Raw genomic sequence first — 25,898 nt, 5'->3', positions numbered from 1 at the left:
AGTCAAGACCTAAAACAAACATTTAAGACGCTTAACCACATACCAAATTAAATTATTTAACATACTTTAACAATCTAAACACAACAAAAGTGGGGCGTTACAATGAGTCTCTTGCTGCATTTTGGGTTTCATGGAGCTAGTCGTAGAGCATTGGCTCTGGTCATTGGGCTGGTCAAGCTGAAGAATGGTCTTGGGTCTAGCAGCGTAGATTGCTTGGTGCATGCATTTTGACCCCCAGTCCCATCAACTTGACTTTCGTATTGGTTTGGCTGCAGTCAAATGATTGCTGAAGTGGAGTAGAGGTGATCATAGGTTATTCAGTCTGGCCCGATAATCTATTTGAAAAAAAAAGATTTAGATAAAAATATAGGTTTGAAATATAAGTTTAGGTCAAAAAATGAAGTCTGTTTAGAAAATGGGCTAAGCCTCAGGTAAAATTTTTTTTGGCCAGACTCGGCCTGACCTGGCACGAATTATATATTAAATATATATATTTGATATTTAATCAAATATACTTTTGTTTTATTATTAATTTAGTTAATTATTTTAGTTCTAATTTGTTTCAATTTTAATATAATCACTTTTTATTATATTTTCAATTTGTGTATTGTTTTAAGAATTGTTTTAGTCTCATTTTTTATTTGTTTTTTTATTTTAATATTTGTTTTAAATTTTTTATTTAATGAAATAAGTTAAAAAATTAATATAGGCCGAGTTAGGCTCGGGCTTAGTAATTTTTTCGGGCCAAGTTTAGATAAATTTTTATACCTATATTTTGGGCCAGACCGAGTCAGATCCGGGCTAATAAAACGGGCCTAAAATTTTATCTGAACCCGGCTCAAACTCGGCCCATGATCCCTCTAGAGTGAAGTGGCCAAAATAAATATGTTGGTTGGGTATTTAATGCCCTTCCCAGAAAGTCCAAGTTGCACCGAACCAGGGAGCTTGGAATTGGAGGTTTCGCAGTTTCTGCAGTCCAGGCCCCATAGACGTAGAGATTGTTGTTTTTGAGTTGGCCTTTGAGGGGACTATGGTTTGAGTGGGGTCTGGACGGTTTACCTGTGTTCGGCTAAGGCTAATCTCGAGGTTTTTGAAATGAAACAGGGAATTATCTCATTCACCCGATCTTCGTCCATATGTTAGCTTTTTCTTCCTTCCAAAGGCTTGCTATTCCTTTGTCCACCCGATCTATAAAAGGACTATTATCAAGATGATTTTTTCATTTTTTTCCTACGAGAAAACCCCAATCTCGAAAGACCTCGATGCTCATTCAGCCCTGAAAGCACTGCACTGAAAAGGCTACCCTCCTCTCTTAGATTGAGATGCTTTTTTGAGTTGGCCTTTGAGGACCCGGGTCCTCGTTGATGGGGGGCTGCTCATCATTTATGCTGCATATAGAGATGGTCGGGAGACTTCAAAGAGATGGGAAGGGAAGACAAGGGATACTTATTAAACAATTTCTTAAAGAGTGTTTAAGTGAAAGTGATGCATACATTTATTCATTTTTATATTTAACATATTATTATTTTTATCATTACAAATTTAATTATTATCAGAGCTAAACAAAGTTGCTATTTGCTGCTAACATACAAGCACTTTAAAGTTTTACAATTTACAAACAAAAGCTGATGACATGAGAGCTTCATCAACTGTGTGTAACCTGGGAAACAATCGTCTTATCCAAACGGAGTAGGTGGACGCCACAGACATGAAGGTGGTGGTGACCGTGGCGGCGGAGGAGGTCGAGGTGATGGAGGAGGGCTTTTGAAGTGAACAGGAGCATTAATCCTGGGTGATGGTGGAGTTATTCGCCGACTCCTCCTAGATAAAGCTTTCAACTCTTTCGAGAAATCATCCGATGGTGATAGCGGAACAGACTCAGCCGCCTCAACTGCCAGATTAAGCTGCGAAAACGTAAGGGCATTTATCAACAGCAAAGCAAGCAAGACAGACTCCACTTCCATTTCCGAAGCTCCCTTTTTTTGTAAACTAACAAGGGGGCCTGGTCTTTTATGAAGTCTTGATTGAAGCTTTCAAGGATATTGGGGAAAATATATATTTATTTAAATGTAATGAAATTATTGGTTACACTGTTGTTAGAATATTTAAAAAATAAAAATATATTAATTTTTTAATTTAGTTTGTAAAATAAAAAATAAATTATCAATATGTCTAATATAAAAATATATAAACAATAATTTTAGAAAGTATCTTATTAATTTTTAATAATAAAATGAATGATGATATTATAAAAACTGAGTTATCAATCCTAACAACTCCTTTAAGTCGACTTCGGTGGGCATTGAGATTTAATTAATGCACCTACCATATTTAATTAAAAGACAGTTTGTATTTTTATGACTTCGTAACTGTGTTTAAGAGTTTTAAATTTATATAACATGTTTAATATACTGAAATTTGCTGCTTATCGTCAGTAGGTAGAGAGAAAGAAGCTGCGATGGATTAGCCTTTTACCATTTTAACCTGTTTTTGTTTTTGGCTTTTTATTATATTTCAAAGGGTTGTTGCGTAGGTTTCAATATTTCATAGGCTTTTTTGTTTTAAAAGTGGGCTCTTTAAAAGTTAATTAAATATTTTAATTTAAAGTTTAGTGTCTAAAAAAAATAGATTAGGATTTAAAGTTTAAAATGTTCTTATTGATAGGCCATCCAGGTACCTTTCAAAAAGAAAAAGAAAAAGAAATATCTTGGGAAATAATCCTAAAACATAAATGTTTTGTGAATTAATTTTTATAATTAACTTGTTTAACTTAGATTGAACTAATTTACATCTTTAAAAAATTGAGTTTATTATACTCTTACTTGAATAAGGACACGTGACAAGTTAAAAGGTCACCTAGGCAACAAATTCACCAACCACCAATTGGAAGGCTGCCCTAAGTTTCATCTCCCGTCCTAACTATCTAGACAAACAAGAACTACTCATTACTTTGAACCCCTGGCCTTTTGTTAAAAATGTGATATTGTTGGTTACCAAATCCCGTGTGAGCTCAACTACTCTGCACTATCGTATACAAGATTTGTCTCATCACAGGCATTCTCATCCCATCACAGACATCCTAATCCCCACACGTTTCGTAATGATGGTTAGATGGATCATGCTCGATCAGGAATCTCATGTAGGTCTCCTATACCATTCAAATTTAGGTAATTGAGTTTCAACAAGTTTTCCATCCCACAAGGGATTTCCTTGATACTTGTTGCTTCAAGATTCAACTCCTTCAAGACTTTAAGTTTTGACAATGATGGCACTGTTAACATTAATGGGAGACAACATTAATGGCAAACAATACAAAGTGGTGCAAGTTTAGCACCCTAAAGTTGACTTTGAAAAAGTGGCATGGGATAATTTTTTTTGGTCCTTGAGATAATGGGCTATTTATTGTTTGGTCCTTAAACCTCAACTATAAATAGGCCTTCTCATTTCTCATTTCAATTCATCCCAACCAATCTTTCTCTCTTAGTTTTCTCTCTTCTCCCATTTGAGAATTCTTAAGGAATTCTATTTGTTTGTAATACTTTGGAGATAGTAAAGTTATCATCTGGTGTTAGTGCCCGAGGACGTAGGTATAATTTATCGAACCTCGTTAAAACTCTTGTGTTCTTTCTTGTCCTATTTTTCTTTCAATATTTGAGGGTATAATAGTAGTATTTAATTGTGCTATTAAATTACTATAGAAGGGATATTCTGTCTAAGGAAAGACTTGGTATTTAAAAGATCCATGTGATCCACCTCTCTTTCCTGGGAATTGAACTTTGTGTGATTTTTTAGTACAATAATTTACACGCTTCCGACCCTATTGGAACAATAAGTGGTATCAGAGCCAGGTTAATCGTAGTATGCTCTGTGGTTGCAGTTTGAACTGATCTTCCACATCAGAAAAGATTTCCTTAGGTATATTGAAAGATTATGGAGAAAACGGTCGGTGTAGGAGCTTCAACATCGTCCATGTGGACAAGACCGACAATTGCAAATGCAAGATTGGCCGTGGAGATCTTTGATGGCACGGGCCATTTTGGTATGTGGCAAAGTGAGGTTCTAGATGCCCTTTTTCAGCAGGGTCTAGACATTGCCATTGATGAAGAGAAACCAGATGATGTACAGGAGAAAGATTGAAAGGCGATCAATCGGTTGGCATGTGGCACAATTCGATCATGCCTTTCTCGAGAGCAGAGGTATGCTTTTTCAAAGGAGACTTTTGCAAATAAGTTGTGGGTGGCACTTGAAGAAAAATTTTTGAAGAAAAACAGTCAAAATAAGCTCCACTTGAAGAAAAGACTGTTTCGCTTCACATACGTCCCAAGTACCACAATGAATGATCACATCACCAAATTTAATCAGTTAGTCACTGATTTGCTGAATATGGATGAGACATTCAAAGATGAAGATTTGGCTTTGATGCTGTTGGGGTCACTTCCTGAGGAGTTTGAGTTCCTAGAAACTACTCTACTTCATGGCAGGAGTGATATATCTCTGAGCGAAGTCTATACGGCCTTATACAGTTATGAACAGAGAAAGAAGGACAAACAGAAAAACTCAATCAGAGATACAGAAGCTTTAGTAGTCCGAGGTCGTTCATACACTCGGAAGAAAACTCAAAAGGGGAGATCAAAGTCAAAGTCCAGACTCGGGAAAGATGAATGTGCTTTTTGTCATGAGAAAGGCCACTGGAAGAAAAATTGTCCAAAGCTGAAGAATAAGGGAAAAGCTGCTGTAGATGCTTGTGTTGCTAAGCATGATACTAGTGACTCTGAACTATCACTGGTTGCATCATCATCGTCGTTCCATTCAGATGAGTGGATATTGGATTCGGGTTGTACCTATCATATGTCCCCTAACCGGAAGTGGTTCTCTGATTTAGTAGAACTAAATGGAGGATTTGTTTATATGGGCAATGACAATGCCTGTAAAACTGTTGGGATAGGTTCAATCCAATTAAAGAATAAAGATGGATCAACCAGAGTTCTGACTGATGTTCGGTACGTGCCCAGTTTGAAGAAAAATCTCATCTCATTGGGAGCCTTGGAATCCAATGGTTCAGTTGTTACTATGAGAGATGGGGTTTTGAAAGTGACATCTGGCGCACTTGTGATATTGAAGGGCATCAGGAAAATAACTTGTATTACTACCAAGGTAGTACAGTTATTGGAGCAGTTGCTGCAGCTTCCGGTAACAAAGACTTGGACTCAATGCAGTTGTGGCATATGAAGTTGGGACATGCCAGCGAAAAATCCTTGCAAATTCTGGCAAAGCAAGGATTGTTGAAAGGTGCAAAGGCTTGCAAATTAAAATTTTGTGAGCACTGTGTTCTGAGAAAGCAAAAGAGAGTGAAATTCGGCACTGCTATCCATAATACAAAAGGTATTTTGGAATATATTCACTCAGATGTGTGGGGGCCTTCCAAAACACATTCGTTGGGAGGAAAACACTACTTTGTTACTTTTGTTGATGACTTTTCCAGAAGAGTTTGGGTGTATACCATGAAAACTAAAGATGAAGTGCTTGGAGTTTTTCTTAAATGGAAAACTATGATCGAAAACCAGACTGGCAAGAAAATCAAACGGCTTAGGACGGACAATGGAGGGGAATATAAAAGTGATCCGTTCTTCGATGTGTGCCAAGAGTATGGTATTGTTTGACACTTCACAGTTAGGGATACACCACAACAGAATGGAGTGGCAGAGCGTATGAATCGAACATTGCTGGAGAAAGTTCGATGTATGTTGTCCAATGCTGGGTTGGGCAAGCAATTTTGGGCTGAGGCTGTGACATACGCTGGCCATCTTGTTAATCATTTGCCATCATCTGCATTAGAAAGAAAAACTCCTATGGAGGTATGGTCTAGAAAACCGGCTACAGATTATGATTCCTTACATGTGTTTGGAACCACTGCATATTACCATGTGAAGGAGTCAAAGTTAGATCCGAGGGCAAAGAAAGCTCTCTTATGGGAATCACTTCTGGAGTGAAGGGATTTCGTCTTTGGTGCTTAAGCACAAAGAAAATGATCTGTAGCAGAGATGTTACCTTTGATGAATCTGCCACATTGAAAAAGGTAGCAGATAAAGATATTCAGACGAGCAATACTCCACAGCAGGTGGAGTGTACTCCAAAACAGGTGGAGTTTGAGCAGATGGGGATTTGCCCAGTTAATAAGTCTAATTCTCCAGCCACAATGGAGGAATTAGAGGTTGAAGAGGTTCGGACTCAAGAACCACTAAGTACACCAGAACCAGTTGCAGTTGCAAGGCCACGGAGAGAAATTCGTAAACCTGCTCGATTTACTGATATGGTGGCCTACGCCCTTCCCGTTGTTGATGATATTCCTATCACTTATCAAGAAGCAATGCAAAGCTTAGAAAGTGATAAATGGAAAAGCGCCATGGATGAAGAAATGCAGTCTCTCCGGAAGAACAATACTTGGGAGTTGGCGCAATTACCGAAAGGTAAAAGGGCAATCGGATGCAAGTGGGTATTCGCAAAGAAAGATGGATCTCCTAGCAAGAAGGATATTTTCTACAAGGCAAGATTGGTAGCTAAAGGCTACGCTCAGAAGAAGGGAATTGACTACAATGATGTATTTCCCCTGTTGTGAAGCATTCCTCCATTAGAATTTTGTTGGCCTTGGTAGCACAGTTGAATTTGGAGCTAGCTCAACTTGATGTTAAGACGGCTTTCTTGCATGGTGAGTTAGAAGAGGAGATCTATATGACTCAGCCCGAAGGATACACAGATGCTGGTGGTAGAAATTGGGTTTGTAAGCTGAACAAATCTCTATATGGATTGAAGCAATCCCCGAGGCAGTGGTACAAGCGATTTGATAGCTTTATGAGAAGGCAGAAGTACACAAGAAGCAAATATGACAATTGTGTGTATTTGCAGAAGCTGCATGACGGATCTTTCATTTATCTACTCTTGTATGTTGATGATATGTTAATCGCTTCGAAGAGCCAAAAAGAGATAGATAAGCCGAAGGCTCAGTTGAATCAAGAGTTCGAGATGAAAGATCTAGGTGAGGCCAAGAAGATTCTCGACATGAAAATAAGTAGAGATAGACAGAGAGGCAAGTTTTGTTTGAATCAGAAGCAATATCTGAAAAAGGTATTACAATGTTTTGGTGTAAATGAAAACACAAAACATGTAAGTACCCCACTTGCTTCTCATTTGAAACTTAGTGCCCAATTATCTCCGAAAACTGAAGAAGAAAGAGAATATATGGCAAAAGTCCCATATGCTAATGCAGTTGGGAGTTTGATGTATGCGATGGTGTGTACGCGGCCTGACATTTCACAAGTTGTTGGAGTTGTGAGCAGGTATATGCATGATCCTGGAAAAGGACATTGGCAAGCTGTGAAATGGATTCTACGGTATCTTCGAAAAACCGTAGATGTTGGTTTAATTTTTGAACAGGATGAAGCACTTGGTCAGTTTGTAGTTGGATATGTTGATTCCGACTTTGCTGGTGATTTAGATAAACGTCGTTCAACTACGGGGTATCTGTTTACTCTTGCGAAAGCCCCAGTGAGTTGGAAGTCTACCTTACAGTCTACAGTAGCTGTGTCTACTACAGAGGCAGAATATATGGCAGTTACAGAAGCTGTTAAGCAGGCTATTTGGCTTAATGGATTGTTGAAAGGCTTAGGAGTTGTTCAAAGTCACATAAGTTTATATTGTGACAGTCAGAGCGCTATTCATTTAGCGAAAAATCAAGTCTATCATTCAAGAACCAAGCATATCGACGTAAGATATCACTTTGTGCGGGAAGTCTTTGAAAAAGGAAAAATTCTACTTCAGAAGATTCCGACAGCAGATAATCCCGCAGATATGATGACCAAGGTGGTAACAACAATCAAGTTTAATCATTGTTTGAACTTGATTAACATCCTGAGAATTTGAGCACCTTCAGGTGTATGGCGCTCGAGAGCGCATTTGTAGGCACTACAAAAGATAGCTTTATCGAATTTGGGAGTTGAAGGAAGTGTGTGAAGATGTGATTATCCTAATCAAATCTTCAAGGTGGAGATTGTTAACATTAATGGGAGACAACATTAATGGCAAACAATACAAAGTGATGCAAGTTTAGCACCCTAAAGTTGACTTTGAAAAAGTGGCATGGGATAATTTTTTTTGGTCCTTGAGATAATGGGCTATTTATTGTTTGGTCCTTAAACCTCAACTATAAATAGGCCTTCTCATTTCTCATTTCAATTCATCCCAACCAATCTTTCTCTCTTAGTTTTCTCTCTTCTCCCATTTGAGAATTCTTAAGGAATTCTATTTGTTTGTAATACTTTGGAGATAGTAAAGTAATCATCTGGTGTTAGTGCCCGAGGACGTAGGTATAATTTATCGAACCTCGTTAAAACTCTTGTGTTCTTTCTTGTCCTATTTTTCTTTCAATATTTGAGGGTATAATAGTAGTATTTAATTGTGCTATTAAATTACTATAGAAGGGATATTCTGTCTAAGGAAAGACTTGGTATTTAAGAGATCCATGTGATCCACCTCTCTTTCCTGGGAATTGAACTTTGTGTGATTTTTTAGTACAATAATTTACACGCTTCCGACCCTATTGGAACAACAGGCACCTTCTCTAAACTTCGACAATGACGAAGCAATAGCGCCGTGAGGTTCTTCAAATTAGCAATGGAATCTGGGAGATTCTTGATAGGGTTTGCAGAAAGATTAAGAATCTTGAGTCCGTGCATATACTTGAAGAAGCCTTCTGGAATGCATTGTATATTACAACCAGAAAACAATAGTGTTGTGAGCATCAGACACTTTGGTGGCGATATTTCCAAAGGATAGGGAAGCTGTAACCCCCAATTCTCCATCAATGAAACTTTTTCTAGGTCCTTTCTCCATTCTTGTATATCTGGTGGCTCCGTTAATCTCATGCCAGCTTTTACCAAGAATCGAGGTGTTCCACATGTGATATGTAATGCCATGTCCCTTACAAGATCATGCATCTTTACACATCTTCCATTTTCTGTTTCCGTAGGAGCTTCTAACAAACAGTTGTTTATGAGTCTATTCATTATTGCACAACCCTTGTCATACTCTGCTTGCCTACTGTTCATTTCTTCGACAAGCCCTTCTGCAATCCAAAGATGAACAAGATCTATCTCTCTGATTGCAAAATCTGCAGGATATAAGGCACAGTTGAGGAAACAGTGTTGAAGTTTTTGATCCTTTAAACGATCATAACTAAATCGCAATTGTTGGATCACCTCATCTTCCAATCCATTAACACTTTGTCTTGCTAAACTTAGTTCCTTTAGCTCATTCCTCCATTCAAAAAGGTCATCAAGTCCCTTCATACAAGCAGCTACAACAATTACTCCCAAGGGCAAACCCGCACAATGCTTAGTTATTGATTTTGCAACTGGTTCCAATCCTGGAATATTTAGAATATTCCCACCTACAATCTCCAAGAACAAGTTCCATGCCTCTTCTTCTGCAAGAGGCTTTATTTGAATTACTCTATTACAACCCACATGTCGACACACATCAAGTGATCGCGTTGTTAACACTAATTTACTCCTATTAGATGACTCAGGGATTCCTACCTTCTCAAAGGAAACCTTCTCCCATACATCGTCCAAGATCATCACAAACCTAATGAACTTGAAAGACAATGTTTCAAACAACATCCCTGCCCTTGTTGTTTCACATTCATTGCCAGAAAATTTTACATCAAGTTTACTTGCAAGGTCTTTCTGCAGTTTAGCAAGACTCATCTCTTTTGATACAGTGATCCAAATCACAACATCGAACTTGTGGGTCTCTTTCAAGAGTCGATTGTTTATATGCTTCATAATGCTTGTTTTCCCTACTCCTCCCATCCCCCAAACTCCAATTTTTCGAACCTCATCATTCATCAAGCACTGCCAAATTTCTTCGATGCATAACTTCGTAGCTTCACCTGATAGAGTTGAAGTCGATAAAACTTGTCCAATCCGTCGAGGATTGTCAACCACCAAACCTTCACAAAATTTGCCTTGTTGAATATGTTCTTCAACTTCCTTCATCCTCATTAACACATCTTTTGCGTGGAAACCGCGTGTAAGAGCACTGCTTTCTCCGATTCTTCCATCAAGGCTTTGTATTTCGCCATTGATTCTTTCAACATTTTCCAACCATATTTGGACCCCTTTCTTAAGTTTCTTTGTTGGCTGCAGCTCTGAGCTCAGTCTAGATTCTATGTCTTCCTTCAGACCGTTCAAATCGTTTAATTTCCTTTTAAGCTCATTCTTATTTTGATCGAGGCTTCTGTGATTGTCCAAGTGTTTATCAATCTTATTCAGAAAATAATCCATAGCTCTCAGTCAGGAATGCTGCATAACAAGCAATATGTTAGAAACTAAGAATGCATTGTCAGGTCTAAATTTCTGTGCATACATGGATTCCACAAATTTTTTAACAATATATTAAATATGTGGGTTCTATAGAGACATGTAAATCAAGAAAAGCTCTCATCTAACGATTAATGAAATGAAAGCAATAATAGAGGAGCATAATTAAAAGGCCTTTCACTCACAAGTAAAATGGCAATCACTTTTCTATACTGTAAATTATAGATGAACAAATTTAAAGAAAATTAAAAATACTTGTATCAAATAATTTCAATATCGTGCACTCATTCTGAATATAACAAAGAATCCTCACAGAGATCAATCCAACCATCATCAGAATTCTATCTTCAAATTACCAATCTCTATTAGTAAAGGCTGAAGTGAAACGTACCGGAGACCAAGAATTGATTGGCTTTGAATATAAAATGATTAACACTGCAGAAATAAGCTATAGAAGCGGCTACGATATCATAAATATACAATATATAGCAAAGATATATATACCGAATCAAGAACTGGAATCAGGAAAGAAATACAAGTATGTGACTTAAAGAAAAACTAGTGATGGTCTTGTAATTGAAGAAGCAAATCCTAGAATAATCTAGTTGGAAATTAAATTTCAAACTTTCAAAATGGGGTTGTTTGACATTTATTGCTTGTTTTCTATTGATTTTATTGTTATATATTTCTAACTTAACCACCCCGGAGTTGACAAAGTTAACATTCTTAATAGAACCATATATTTGTAGGTACATAATGTGATAATATTGCATATATCCTTCATCCAATTATAGCGGTAATTAGTGCTAAAATACTTAATTAGAATTTTAAAAGTTTTGAGTTGATTTTGTTTAGTACAAAAATCTTTGTTTAAATTCAATCCAAGTTAAGTCGAACCTATCGGACTGAACGAATTACTCAACCTTTGGATAAGTCTAGCCTTTCTTCTTTTACTTTTTTACAGTTTCATTTCATGTGCCTAATAGGACCCTAAAAGCATGTGAACTAGTTTTAGAACCCATGTTTGAGGTTTATATATGGATAAAAATAGACAGTCACCGCAAAACTATGCCAGCATAATTATGAGCTAATTTGAAACAACAATAAAAATGTGAAATTTAATAAATACTTCTTTGAATTAACTTGTTAGGAGATGAAATAAACCACCTTACTTACAAGTTTCAAAATTCCCCTACAATTTTCATGATTTTATTAAGTTGGGTTAAGTGCTATTGTCTTTTTCTATTTGATCTATCATGATAATGTTGACATTTGCTATGCGATAATTACCTCATTTGATTTGGATTAGATTAATTTACATTTCAAGAAATTAAGTTTATTTTGGAAATTTTTTCTATTAAATTTGAGTTATTTTTAGGAGTTAATTCGACAATCATTCTTAAATAGATTTTAAAAATCTTATTTTCTTTTACAATGAATAATTATTGAAAGTTTTTGCAGAATCCTAACAATGACTTTATCGTGTCAAAGGATATCTTATTATTTTATCAAAATATTTTACAAATACACTTGAGGAAGAAAAAGCATGATTTTATGCATGTTTGTGCTAAACGTCAATGATAATGATACAAGTTAATTTGATAAGTGTTAGTGCATGCATGATTTTATTATTTTATGCATGATTTCTATAACCATTTTTTACAATAAATTTTTATACAACAATTTAAAAATAGTAAAAGATGGAAGAGAATCAAAAGAAATTTTTGTTTCTCTATTAAACAAATGAATCATAAGAGTTTTCGTGCCTCTTCGTAAATATATAACTGTCAATTATAGACAATTGTATCTTTTTACAATAAATATAATTAAATAATATAACTTTTAACTATAAAAAATATAATTCATCATTATAAATAGTAAAAACTCTTGATTAATAAGCAAGTGCTATAACTTTTAAATCATTTAAAAATTTTCAATTATAACTATTGAAATAATATAAATATTAAAAAAATGTTTTGACCAAAATAGTCGAAATATATGTACCACATGACACACGTAAATTTTCCATAATTTCAACATCAGAATGACATTCAACAACATATAAAATGATGATGATAATAAGATGATGGTGAAGGTAAAGGATGAAAATAATGCCAATAAAAAACTTCAATAAAAGTATATAAATTAAGGTGGCTATATTAAGAAACCTAAAATTGTTTTGGATCCTTCAAACGATCATAACTAAATTGCAACTGCTGGAACACCTCTTCTTCCAATCCATTAGCACTTTTTTTGCGATCACTTAGTTCCTTTAGAGCATTCCTCCATTCACAAAGGTCATCAATGTCCTTCATACAAGAAGCTACAGTAATTACTCCCAAGGGTAAACCCGCACAGCGCTCAACAATCTTTTCTGCAATTAGTTCCACTTCTGGAATATCTAGAATACCCCGACCCACCTTCTCCGGGAACAGCTTCCACGACTCTTCTTCCACCAAAGGCTTCACTTTAATTGCTCTACAACTCATTTTTCGACACACATCAAATGATCGCGTCGTCAACACTAATTTACTGCCAGTAGATGGCTCAGGAATTCCTACCTTGTCAAGGGAAACCTCCTGCCATAGGTCATCCAAGATGATCACAGACCTACGCTTTCGTGACAATGCTTCAAACAGCATCCCTGCCCTTGTTATTTCATCTTCATCACCACAAAAGCTTACTCCAATCTTACTTGCCATGTCTTTTTGTAGTTTAGCAATACTCATCACAAAGTTGTTGTCGACAAAACCTGTCCAATCCATTGAGGATCGTCAACCACCAAACCATCTTGAAATTTTCCTTGTTGAATAAGTTCCTCAACTTCCCTTATCCTCTTTAACACATCGTCTGCATGAAATCCACGTGTAAAACGACTGCTTTCACCGATTTGTCCGTCAAGGCTTTGTGTTTCGCCATTGATTCTTTGGACATTTTCCAACCATATCTGGACTTTCCTCTTGAGTTTCTTTCTTGGCAGCAGCTCTGCGCTCATTCTAGAATCAGTATCTTCCTTCATACCATTCAATTCCATTGCTTTCCTTTTCAGGTCATTCATATGCTGATTAATGCTTCTGTTATTGTCAGTGTTTATCAATTTTATTCAGAGCAAATTCCATGGCTGTAAGTTAAGAGTACTGCATAACATGTAATATGTTAGAAACTAAATAATAATGCATAGTCAGCTCTATGTATCTAAACATGGCTAAAAAATAACATGATCTTTTTAACGGATTCCACAAGAAAATTTCACAAGTTATAAAGATGTAATCAAGAAATTTTCCCACACAAATGATAAAATGAAATTAATAGTGTCGAAACCATTTTTGTGAAAACAAAAATTTAGTTGTCGATATTAAAAAAAAACAAAAATTGGAGTCGCCACCGATCCCTGATTGAGGTGTGATCGGCTCACCATAAAAACGATTTTGGTCTGCGAAATTTGAGAAAACAGGTTCGGGGGTCAGTTACGCACGAGGAAGGGTTAGCACCCTCGTAACGCCCAAAAATCGGTACCAAATTGATTATTTAATGTCTTAGTGTCGAAGGTTAAAAAGATATTTTTTTTAAAAAACTCAAATGATGAAATCTGAAAAGGAATCAATTGTTCAAGTCATGCGAAGAAATTGAGACCCAATACGTTAGGGTACAACTTCTTAAAATCCCCGAATTTTGAATATCACTTTTGCTTTATAAGTAAATCTTCATTTCGAGAAAGCAATTATGTCATGCCCAATACGTTAGGACATAACAAATTAAGTTCCCAAAAATGATTTTTACTTATATATTTTAAATAACGAATATTCTCGGTTATTTAGAATTAACAAAGAAAATCGGAACCCAATACGTTAGGGCTCAATTTTCCTCGAAAATCCCTAACTTGGAATATCGTTTTTATTTTGAAAACCTTTGAATCATAAAAAAATAATTTTAATGTTTTGACAAAATCAAAATGTATTTTCTTTAAAAAGTATAATAAAATGCTAATGTACACATAAAACCAATACTTTAATTTTAAATTATATGCATACAAAAGTTATGAAAATAAAATATAAAATATGCATAGGTATCTAAAAAAATGGAAATAAATAAATGTAAATAAAAAAAGTAAATACATATTAATAAATTATGAAAATATGTATATATATATAGGAAAAATGCAGAAAACATATTTATTATGATTTTAAATAGTGTATGTATATATATATTATAAAGAATGTATATATATTTGGACTATAAAATATACATAAAACAAACTATACAAATATTATAAAACAGAAATATATGTACGTATATATATGTATATAAAACTAAGAAGAATAAAATAATAGTAAAATATATAAGATATGTATATGAATTTAAAACACTTAAAATATATGCACATATATTATATGATAGAAATAATAAAAATAACACAATCAAAAAAAAATATAAAGTTTATATAAAAAAAATATAGGCGTAATATATTGGTAATTTAAAAAAAGATTTGAAAAAGATATATTTTAAAAAAAGTGTCGAATAATGTTGGTATAAGTGTATACATATTATAAAAAAAGAAGAAGATATGTTTGGATTATAAGATATAGAAAATATATAAATATTATAAAATACGAATATATACTCATACATATGTATATAAAGCTAAGAAAAATAAAGGAATAATAAAACATAGGATACGTATATAATATATAAACTATAAAAATAAAATAATATGATAGTAAAATATATACGTACTACATATATATTTAAAACATTTATAATATATATATTAACTTATATATATACGCACATATACAGATACAATAATAATAACATAGAAACAATTAAAAATAGATAAAAATAATAATAATAACATATTAAAAATAATCTAAAAAAACAAATTAAGGACTAAATTAAAATATCAAACAGAAATGGAGAGCTAAATTTGAAAATAAAAACAATAAAGGGGGTAGATTAAAACAGGTGCAATAGATAAAGGACCAAAAGAGAAATTTTCCAACTCGGCCTAAAGCACTGTGCACTTTTGGATCAATTTGAAACAAAATTAAAAATGCATGGTGAAATTTAAAAGAAATAAATAAGTTAATTTTAAAACACCATAAATCATGAGGACTAATCGCAAGAATAGTCCACTTTTTAAGAAACGCGGATCTTTCTCGGGTCGGATCAGGTTGCATGCGGGCACAATCAATACGACGCCGTTTTGGGGGCCACTGAAACAGGCCCTAAACGACGTTGTTTTACGACCTATATATGCATAATTTGAAACCCTAAAATCATTTTCCCTCAGCCTCTCTTCTGGTGCGCCGCAAATTCTCTTAAAGTCCCCTTCTCTGCCGCTCCAACTCCGACCAGACAATGGCGAAAAGAAGCCTTCAATCGCCTCCAAAAAACGGTAAGCCCTCCTATTTTCCCCTTATCCATTTTTGTTATTCAAAGAAATCAAAGAAAAACAAGATAAAAGAATAAAAACAGTAAAAAGAAGCAAGGAAAAGAAACCCGAATTCGTCACCTTCAAAATGTTTTTTTTCTCTGGTATTTCTTTTTCAGTTTTTAGTAAACATTTTGCTAACCCATTTACAGATTCGAAAATCGCTTTAAACGTACCCAAAATTTACAAAAACTCTTTTCCTCTTTTGTTTTTTTTCTCTCTACCCCCCATTGATCAATCCCTCTGTTTTTGATTTATTGCAGGTGGAATCGGCATTATGCGGAGTTGCTGATTGTGGGTGAAGCGACGTGGGTGATGGGTGGTTGCTGCAACGTGGGAACGTGCGGCGCTGAGGCTACCTGCTGCTTTAGGTCTTCTGTTACCTTAGGCCAATTGGGCCTTGTAATTGGGTTAGATTGTAATTTGGGCTTTGGGTCAGTTTTAGTGAGTATAGTTGGGCCCCGGGTACCAATTGGGTATTACAGCTGCCCCTCTTTGCTCGTTGTCATGTAATAGGAACAGAGCAAAGACTAAAAAGCCCAATTGTGCCCGGTCTTACCGAGCCTCAACTTCTTCAATGCTTCTCTTCTTCAAGTAACCTCGTTCTAACCCATTGCATCTTCAGAGGTATAAGAATTGGTACTTCGATCCACTCCACTGCAACGTCAAGGAGATAGGATTTGTACCTTGTAACTTCTAAAAAGAACAAAATCTGCTATCTTTAGTCTGCCCTACTGTAACTTCAGGGAGATAAGACTTGTAACTTCAACTTATTTTGCTGTAACTTTAAAGATAAGTCTGATGCGATCTGCTCTCTACAACTTCAGAGAGATAAGATCTGTGGTTTTAATCCGCTCCACTGCAACCTCAGCGAGATAGGATTAGTTTCTTTTGTCTGCTCCACTGTGACTTTAATCCGTTCCACTGTAATGCCAAAGAGATAGGATTCGCTGCCCACAACTTCAATCCGCTCCACTTCAGCTAATCCAAGCTTTAACGCCAGGGAGATAAGATACGCCTTCGTGGCTTCAATCTACTCCGTTACAACGCCAAGGAAATAAGATTCGCCATTGTGGCTTCAATCGTCAAGGCGATAAGACTGGTGTCTTCGATCTGCTTCACTGCCAATACAGGAAGGCAAGATTTGCTATTTTCAACCTACTCCACTATTGCCAGGGAGACAAGGCTGGTATCTTCGATCTGCTTCTCTGTCAGTACAGGAAGGCAAGATCTGCTATTTTCAACCTACTCCACTATTGCCAGGGAGACAAGGCTGGTTGCGATCTGCTCCACTACTGCTTAGGGAGATAAGATCTGTAATTTTTTAACCTGCTCCGCTGCCACCGAGGGAGGCAAGGTTAGTGTCTTCGATCTGCTTCACTGTCAGTACAGAAAGGTAAAATCTGCTATCTTTAACCTGCTCTGCTGCCACCGAGGGAGGCAAGGTTAGTGTCTTCGATCTACTCCGCTACTGCCTAGAGAGATAAGATCTGTAATTTTTTTAACCTGCTCCGCTGCCACCGAGAAAGGCAAGGTTAGTGTCTTCGATTAGCTTCACTGTTAGTACAGGAAGGCAAAGTCTGCTATCTTTAACCTGCTCCGCTGCCACCGAGGGAGGCAAGGTTAGTGTCTTCGATCTACTCCGCTACTGCCTAGGGAGATAAGATCTGTAATTTTTTTTAACTTGCTCCGCTGCCACCGAGGGAGGCAAGGTTAATGTCTTCGATTTGCTTCACTGTCAGTACAGGAAGGCAAAATCTGCTATCTTTAACCTGCTCCGCTGCCACCAAGGGAGGCAAGGTTAGTGTCTTCGATCTACTCTGCTACTGCCTAGGGAGATAAGATCTGTAATCTTCAATTTATTCCGCTGCTGCCCAGGGAAGTAGAATTATTGGCTTCAATATACTCCACTTAACCATAGGGAGGTAAAATCTGCCATCTTTGATCTGCTCCACTACTGCTTAGGGAGACAAGATCTGAAATCTTCAATCTATTCCATTGTTGCCCAGGGAAGTAGAATTACTGGCTTCAATGTACTCCACTGTAACCACAAGGAGGTAAAATCCGCCATCTTTGATCTGCTTCGCTGTCTATGCAGGAAGGTAAGATCTGTCATTTTCACTGATCTGTTCTCTGTAAAACATGACTTGTATAATGAACCTAATTATGCCTAATGGTATGATCAAAATGAATCCAATACTCCTAACTAGACAGGTGTGAATGGTGTTTGCATGAATGTAGAATTTTATTCTATATATTTTTTTCAAGAATGATCCTTCTTAGGTTATCATTGCTCAAAGTTTATTAAGGCTTTATCTCCGACGTGCTACAACGCCTTCTTGCTTAGCTGGCTTTTCAGAAGAAACATTTAATCAGGTTGCCCCCACTGTAAACCTCAAAGTTTAATCCACTGGGATGCAGAAATTGTACCATCGTTTTTCCACCGTAACCCAATGGTAAAAATATGTGGCTTTTCCTCAATCCTTCCTTATCATAATTCAAGGATACAAGACCTAAATCGTTCTAGTTCCTTACACCGTTCCCAATGTGTCATACCAAAGACTCATGCAAAAATGAAGGCTCTCTTCTCCGAGATAACCTCTTTCTATTGCCTGATGATCATTGCTTATTTGCTCAATGAAGCTTTATCACCAACACGACTCTTGTCATTTTGTTCAATTAATGCCTTTGACAACAAAATCCAAAGAGATAGTCTTAATTTAGACTTTTCCTTCTTAGATTTCCTACCTTTAAACCAGGTGTATTCTAAAAAATAGACCTGTTTCAGGTTCCTGTATTATTTAGAAACTTCTAGAGTAATATATAAAACTTCCCTTGTGAAAGTTTTATTAGTCCATTAATCATTATTCTAATGCAACACGCTTACCAAAAGAACAAAACAATGGATAAAATAGAATTGATATGAGAGCATAGCTTGAAATGAATATATCAAGAATATTGAGAATAAAATAGGAATTGACTCATATCTTGAAAAAGAATGAAGTATTCCAAGAATAAGCAATTCAATATAAATAGTATGAAGACTAGGTGCCCCAGATAACGCAGCTTGAACTTCTCTGTACAAACTTCCTGAAGACCATTCTGAGTTTGACATGTGTTTAGGATATCTACAATACTCTGTCGATGCCCCAAGATGTCGCATACCCTTTCCTGTTGATTCAGGTATATCAAGACCACCACATGCTCCATTCCAATCAAAATCTGAGCCGCTCTGATCATTTCTAGCCTTATTCTGATCAAAATTTAAGCCGCCCTTTTTGGGTTTTCAACTCAAATCCCCTTTGGTCTAAGGTGCCCTTTGTGAGTTTTCACCTTAGCCTCTCCATTTTTACTTTTTCCATTTTTCATTTTTCCATTTTTATTTTTTCACATCTTTTTTTCTTCTCTTCTTCTTCTTCTTTTTTTTTACGACTCAAAGTGCCCTTTGTGAGTTTTTACCTTAGTCCTCTCCTTCTTTAAGTGAAGTATTTCTTGACTGATTCTGAGTTTACAGGATTAGACAAGCTTTTACTATCCATCTCACTCAAAATCAGTGCTCCTCCAGAAAAGGTCTTCTTTACAATATAAGGACATTCCCAATTTGGCACTCATTTTCTCTAAAATCCTTTTGTAGAGAAAGGATCTTTTTCGATACCAGGTCTCCCTCGTGGAATTCTCTGGGACGAACCTTTTTTGTCGTAAGCTCGCATCATCCGTTTTTGGTACATCTGACCATGACGAATAGCTTTTAGCCTTTTCCTTCAATTAAGTTCAACTGATCGTATCGATATTAGATCTTCATCCTACTTCAGCTCAGCCAATACCCGAAGAGAAAGACTTTTAACTTCAATGGAAAAACCGTGATAAGCTAAAGAAAAAGACACTGCCCCGGTAGAGGTTTTTTCGTTTTTGTTTTTATTTCTTTGTTCTTTTTTTGTTCTTTTTTTCTTTTCTTTTTTCCCTCTTTTTTTTTGCATTGAATCTGCACTCATAGTATTAACCAAGTCCTGGTCATCCCTTTCAATCAGAATCAATATTATTCCAGATAAGGTCTTCCCCATAAGATCTTCCACTTCCATTTTGTATGCGAAAAATCTTCTTTGGCATCAGGTTTCTCTCATAGCTTTTAGGGTGAAATTTAACTAAGATGAAAAAACTTTGGATATTTCTCTTCAATTAGGATGAAATCCAACAAAAATACGGAAAAATGACAACTTGACTTCAACAGGATAAGAAGAAGGTATTGCCCCGGCAAAGAATTCTAACTGCATCGTTCATGATGTGAATCTTGAACATACTGCAAATTTTTAACGTTGTGCTATTGCTCAGATTACAATATCAGTGCTTAACTTGGGCATATCTTGGTATAACCATACGAAGACATCTTTGAACTCTTGAAGTAACTTAACAAGGTCTTGCTTCGTTTATTCGGTTATGCATGTTCTCTTAAAGTCACAATCTCCATTGTCTCCTCAAGAGGTAAAATTTGTTCTCTTATTGCTCTACCATTCTCAACAAGTCTGGAGATAGGCTATGATCTATGTCATCTTCAAAGTCATGAGATCCCTCTAAACACATGTCTTGCTCAAAAGGAGATTCTAAATCTGTAGCAGTGTCATTCAAGTCATTGATATTTGGGGGCCCATAATAAATACCAAATAATATACAAAAGAATGTATAAATTTATGAATAGTTATCTGTACAATATGATTATGAATTAAATGAATGAATGATTTGGAAGAAAATCCAAAAGAATGAAAGAATCTAGAATTATTCGAAAAAAATGAAAGAATATTGGCTAAAAAATGAATGCAAAGATGTATTAAAATAATTACGTTCAGACATGAGCCTATTTCACAAAGGTGTTCTTATCACTTCTAGGCTAAAAGCGATAAGAGTGTTCTAAACATTACTCTGAGTAAGCTCTAAAACTACAGAAATTTCCTCTACAATCTGATTATTTTAGAACACTCCCAAATTTATAAGAGTGGATATCTAACAAGGTCCTTTTTCAAGTGTGTCTTTATATATGGCATTGACGTGAACACTTCCCAACATTGTGTGCATATTTCTCTCTTCTTTAATTTCCTCACAAAACTCCATCTCTTTACCATCTATCATGTCCGGAACGTGGGTGATGGGTGGTTGCTGCAACGTGGGAACGTGCGGCGCTGAGGCTACCTGCTGCTTTAGGGCTTCTGTTACCTTAGGCCAATTGGGCCTTGTAATTGGGTTAGGTTGTAATTTGGGCTTTGGGTCAGTTTTAGTGAGTATAGTCGGGCCCCGGGCACCAATTGGGTATTACAAATAGAAAATAGACATTTAGAGTCAATCCAAATAAATTACCATAAGGAATTTTAAAATGTTATTACTTGATTTTTAATGCAATAACAGCTTTTGTAGTTACAGTGTCATTTTTCATAGTATGTTAACATGCTAAAATTTCTACATACTGTTGTTAAGCTCCGAAATAGGAGATTGCAAATTTGTAAATTATACTTTAGAAAGCAAATCCTAATCTCAGTTCCAATGCTAGGATAATTTTTCTTCTTTTACTCTTCTACAGTAAAATGTGCCTAATGGGATCTTGGAGGCACATGAACTGTAGTTGTACCAAGTTAAAACACAAATAATAAACAATTTGTATCAAGTTGTAATTAGTGAGCTCTGTTATGGTCTTGATTTTTCGATATTTTAACACATATGCCTTCAGATATAAGATACATAGATGTGATCTTCCTAGTATATGAAAATAACTGACACTCACCCTTGAAGTGGGCAACATATATAGTTAATGAGCATGGAGCAAAAACCAATATATGTCATTGTAAGCATGAAAAGGAGCCAAGTTTGTTGCAGTTTATGAGACTTGAAAGAACAATAAAAAGGTGAAATTCAATAAATACCTTTTCTGACTAACTTGTTGGATGGGTGATGATGACCACAAATGAGGAAAGCCTGCAAACGATGTTGCTGATAATATGATGGGCAACTGGTAGAAGAGAGCCACTCCAAAGGGTTTTATGTAGCTGCCTTTCACTCACCTAAACTTACTTTCCCCTACAGCACAAAGGAAATTAACCACTGCTGAAAGCTGAAATACCGATGAATTTTAACTAATTTTTTTTATAAATATTGAATAAATAGATTTATTTTTAAATTAAAATCTTAATCAAAGAAAGTTTCCATGAAACTTTTGGATAAAGAGTTAATATGTGTGGAGGTATTTGAATTTGGTATTTTTTTATAGTGGTAATCAGTGTAGTTTTTTTGCTGACAATCAATAGATCGATATGTCATAAAAAATAAAATAAAAAATAATGATCATAAATCATTTTAATTTTTTCTTAATTAAGTAATGAATTTAAAATAAATTCCATATTTTAAAATGATTATAAATCATTTAAGTAATAAATTTAGAATTTATTTCAAAATATGAAATTTATTTGTTTAAAGAAAAGGTTATTTTAATTTATTGTTTTTGAAATGACATTTTAGAACAAACATGAACAAATAGTTATTCAAATTCATTGTACACTTAAATAAAAAAATCCTAAAATTTTAAAAAAAATATAATAAAATATAAAGAATTAGAAAAAGAAAATTTTTATAAAATACATGAGTTCATTTAGTTACATATTTTACGATTTTCGACATATATGAAAAAGAAAACGACACTCACCCTGAAAATGGCAACATAAGTAATTGCAAGCATGAAAATGAAATTATAGTATGTTGCAGTTTAAGAGGTTTGAACGAAGAATAAAAAGGTGAGACTCAATCAATCTACTAACTTGTTGGATGGGAGATAATGAGCAGAAATGAAGGTTCTGAAAATATGATGCCAAACTGCTAGAAAACAGCCACTCCAATGGGTTCTCTATGCCTGCCCTTGAATCACCTACGACACCAAGGGAACAGGTGCGAAAGCCAGTAAATTAAAGCAAGTTTACTGCAATGACTTTAAGAAGAGTAAATTAAAGCTTAGGAAGCTTGCATTACAATTTAAAGGGAATCCTAGACAATATGCTATATATGTTGCTATTTTCTATATGATAATTAAAGTTGTTTATTGGTTGGGAAATATTTAATTTATTGGTTAAAATAGGTTTAAATTCTTTATATTCTTCTTATATTTAAATTTTAGTTAATTTATTTATATTTTTAATTATTTTCCAACCAAAATCGATGTCTTTCACTGGTTCTTCCATCAAGGTTTCATACCTCGCCATCAATTCCTTCGACCTTTTCCAACCATATCCGAACTTCCAACTTAAGTTTCTTTCTTGGCCACAGTTCTGAACTATTTACAGATTCTGTATCTTCCTTAATGACATTCAATTGTTCTAATTTTCTTTCAATGCTGCATAACATGCATAACAGAATTCTTATTATCACTCACCGCACAAAAAAAACCTGTGTAAACTTCTCTTTGAAAAATATAGAAAGTCTACTCTCTATTTATAGGCTATTCCTTGATCATCAAAGCTTTCTTATATCTCTAGATGATTACTTGATCAGCAAGAAATCTTATTTCTCTACGTTTTGATTCTGGAAGCCTGCTATGGAACTGCTGTAGGAAAAGACGAGGAACTTCGATGCAATGAGTTTAAGAAAAGCAAAGTAAAGCTTAATCTGAAAATTCCTATTTTATTGTTAAATGCTGATATTGATATTTGTTTTTTGTGATCATTGTTTTCTTGGATTGGGTCCAAACCCGAATTTTTAAAAAATTCAGGCCCGGCCCACTTAAATAGTCGATGTCACTATTAAAAAATAAAATAAAATAGTAATTTTTAGTATTTATTGGTGATAAACATAAAATATATAAAGATAAATTTAGTCCCTAATATTTATTCATGTTATCATTTTGACCCTAATTTTTTATTATCACTTTGGCTTTTAACCTTCAAATTTTAATCAACTTTTGGATGAAAAAGTGGGCAAATTGTCAAAGTGTTAATGGCATTAACATGACAACATACATGGTAGTCTATGTGTACTTTACTGCTAACATGAATAAATTTTCTAAGATATTTTATGAAATTTATTGAATCTTAAAATATTTTTTATTAATTCTTTTTAATTTTTATAAAAGTATGTGAATTCTTTTGAATTTTTTATAAAAGTATGTGGATTACCACACGAATGACTCGCATTAGTGTTGTTAAAATTTTAATGGTCCGATTAATTTTTCCATCTAAAAGAAAGTAATTTGACTAAAATTTGAAGCTTAAAAAGTCAAAGTGATCAAAAAAATAATTAGGACCAAAGTGACAAAATAGATAAATATTAGGGGCTAAATTTATCATTATGTCAACATTAAAAACCTTAAAAATCATTAGCTTTTTCAATTAATGTTTTTAATGATAGATTTCTCTCTTTATTTGGCCCCTATAATTTATCAAATCTTTTAATGTGAAATTTATACTTTTAAAATATCGATTTTGGTACTTGAACTTTAATTCCATCTATCAATCTAGTACTTAACTTTAATGGTGTTAAAATCTGGCATCACTTGACACATGGACAAATCTTATGTTTCCATATCAAAACTTGTAGTTTTGAAGGAGTTGGATCTTAGGGGAACAAAAATTAAGGAAGTCCCTCATGGGATGCAAAACTTGACGAGTCTCAAGCACCTGAATCCGTACGAAACTAAGAAGCTGATGAATGAGATTACAGATGGAGTATTATCTGAACTTTAATTTCTTGTCTTCAAGACATGACTGTTGGCGATACATTGATAAGGGGAGAAATGAGGTTTGTTGATTGAGGAAACTGGAAATCCTCTTGGGTAAATTTGATAAGCTGTCCGACTTAAATATGTATGTCCAAGGCTCCAAGCCTTAGATGGTCGAACTCTAGAAGAGCTTTGTGAATACTACATCTTTGTGGGTGAAGGAATATGGTCTGTAGAAACCAATACACGAAAAAGGATTGACATAGGTGGTTGTAACATCTACACCGATGAGATTATGGTTCCCCATATGATGTTGAGGAACTGGTTATTTGTGATTGTGGTGAAGAATATCCATTTTTCCCCAGGTTTATCCTCCAACTCTCACTGGATACATTTTGCAAATGACTTGGATGCTATTATTCCTTATCCTGACATACCACTTTCTGTACTTGCTTTCCATCTTCTTTCTCCCAAACAGACAAGCATAGCCTTACTCAAAACTCCACTTCATTATCCATGTCTACTACTGTATGCCGCTTGTGTTCTCTCTGTTGTTGTTTCTCTTGATTAGTTTGTACAAGCATAAACACATAAAAAGGACATCATCTTTGGTGCCTGTTAGAATATAATCCTCTTAAAATTCCATTTGCTGTAATAAATAGAAAGTTCCCAGAGGCCTGATTGATTGGCTATCGTTCTCTCTAATCCACTTTTTTATCTATGAAAATAAAATCGTCGTAATTTCCTTTGACAAGCAAAACCCTTTGGTTTTGAAACCTTTTGGTAAGAAAATCTTTCCTATTTTTTTAGATATTGAGTTAATTGATATTTAAAAAAAAAATTAAATTTGTATAACATTTTCAAAAGTTGAAGTACCAATTAGATTTTTAAAAAAAAATGGTAATTAAGTACAAATAGTCAAATTTAAGTATCGTGATCTATGCATTAAAAACTGACGTGGTTGATGTAAATAATTTAGTTTTAAGAATTTTTTGTAAGAAAATCTCTTCGATCCCTCTTGATTTTGATATTAAATAAATTGATCTTTTAAAAAAAAAATATTTAGTTTCTGCCAATTTCAAAAATGAACAACTAAGGTTAACTAATCACAATATCAATTTATCTTACTTTTGATTGGAATTATAATAAGTTTAACCTTCAAATTTAAACATTCTGTCAATTTGAACATAATTCTAAACTAATCAATAAATTTAACCCTTCACAATTTTTATCTAATTGATCTTAAATCTAAATCAAATATCTGAAAAATATTTCTTTTTAATTTTTAAAAACTAAAGAATATATTAAAAATTAAGAAATATGTAAAAAAATAAGAAAATTCTTAAATTTTTAAAAATATATAAAATTATTATTTACATGATTTTCAAGAGGGTACAATTTTTTTTAA

The 25,898-nt window shown here is 34.6% G+C and overlaps 2 protein-coding genes across 2 annotated transcripts; both read right to left on the bottom strand.

The window, feature by feature from the left end:
* Positions 1–1,676: 1,676 nt before the first annotated feature.
* Positions 1,677–10,340, bottom strand: LOC107929733 (probable disease resistance protein At4g27220). The gene is made up of 2 exons (XM_016861244.2): positions 8,610–10,340; positions 1,677–1,904 (listed from the first exon to the last, which is right to left on the bottom strand). The coding sequence occupies exons 1-2, from the start codon at positions 10,338–10,340 to the stop codon at positions 1,677–1,679; spliced, it is 1,959 nt and encodes a 652-aa protein (XP_016716733.2).
* Positions 10,341–12,544: 2,204 nt separating this feature from the next.
* On the bottom strand, positions 12,545–13,078 carry LOC121223237 (disease resistance protein At4g27190-like). Its single transcript, XM_041104368.1, has one exon. The coding sequence runs from the start codon at positions 13,076–13,078 to the stop codon at positions 12,545–12,547; it is 534 nt and encodes a 177-aa protein (XP_040960302.1).
* Between the last annotated feature and the right edge of the window lie 12,820 nt (positions 13,079–25,898).

The sequence above is a fragment of the Gossypium hirsutum genome, chromosome D11, assembly GCF_007990345.1.
Source record: "Gossypium hirsutum isolate 1008001.06 chromosome D11, Gossypium_hirsutum_v2.1, whole genome shotgun sequence".
NCBI lineage: Eukaryota > Viridiplantae > Streptophyta > Magnoliopsida > Malvales > Malvaceae > Gossypium > Gossypium hirsutum.
The sequence above is the reverse complement of the archived record's forward strand: the minus strand, read 5'-3'. Positions and strand labels throughout refer to the sequence as shown.

Excerpts from the sequence above, each read along its gene's own strand:
- LOC107929733 (XM_016861244.2), bottom strand. The coding sequence starts at position 10,340 with ATGGATTATTTTCTGAATAAGATTGATAAACACTTGGACAATCACAGA. Across the intron at positions 1,905-8,609 it reads ATTGTCGAAGTTTAGAGAAG|CTTAATCTGGCAGTTGAGGC; the intron begins GTGCCTGTTGTT and ends ACGTTTTCGCAG.
- LOC121223237 (XM_041104368.1), bottom strand. The coding sequence starts at position 13,078 with ATGGCAAGTAAGATTGGAGTAAGCTTTTGTGGTGATGAAGATGAAATA.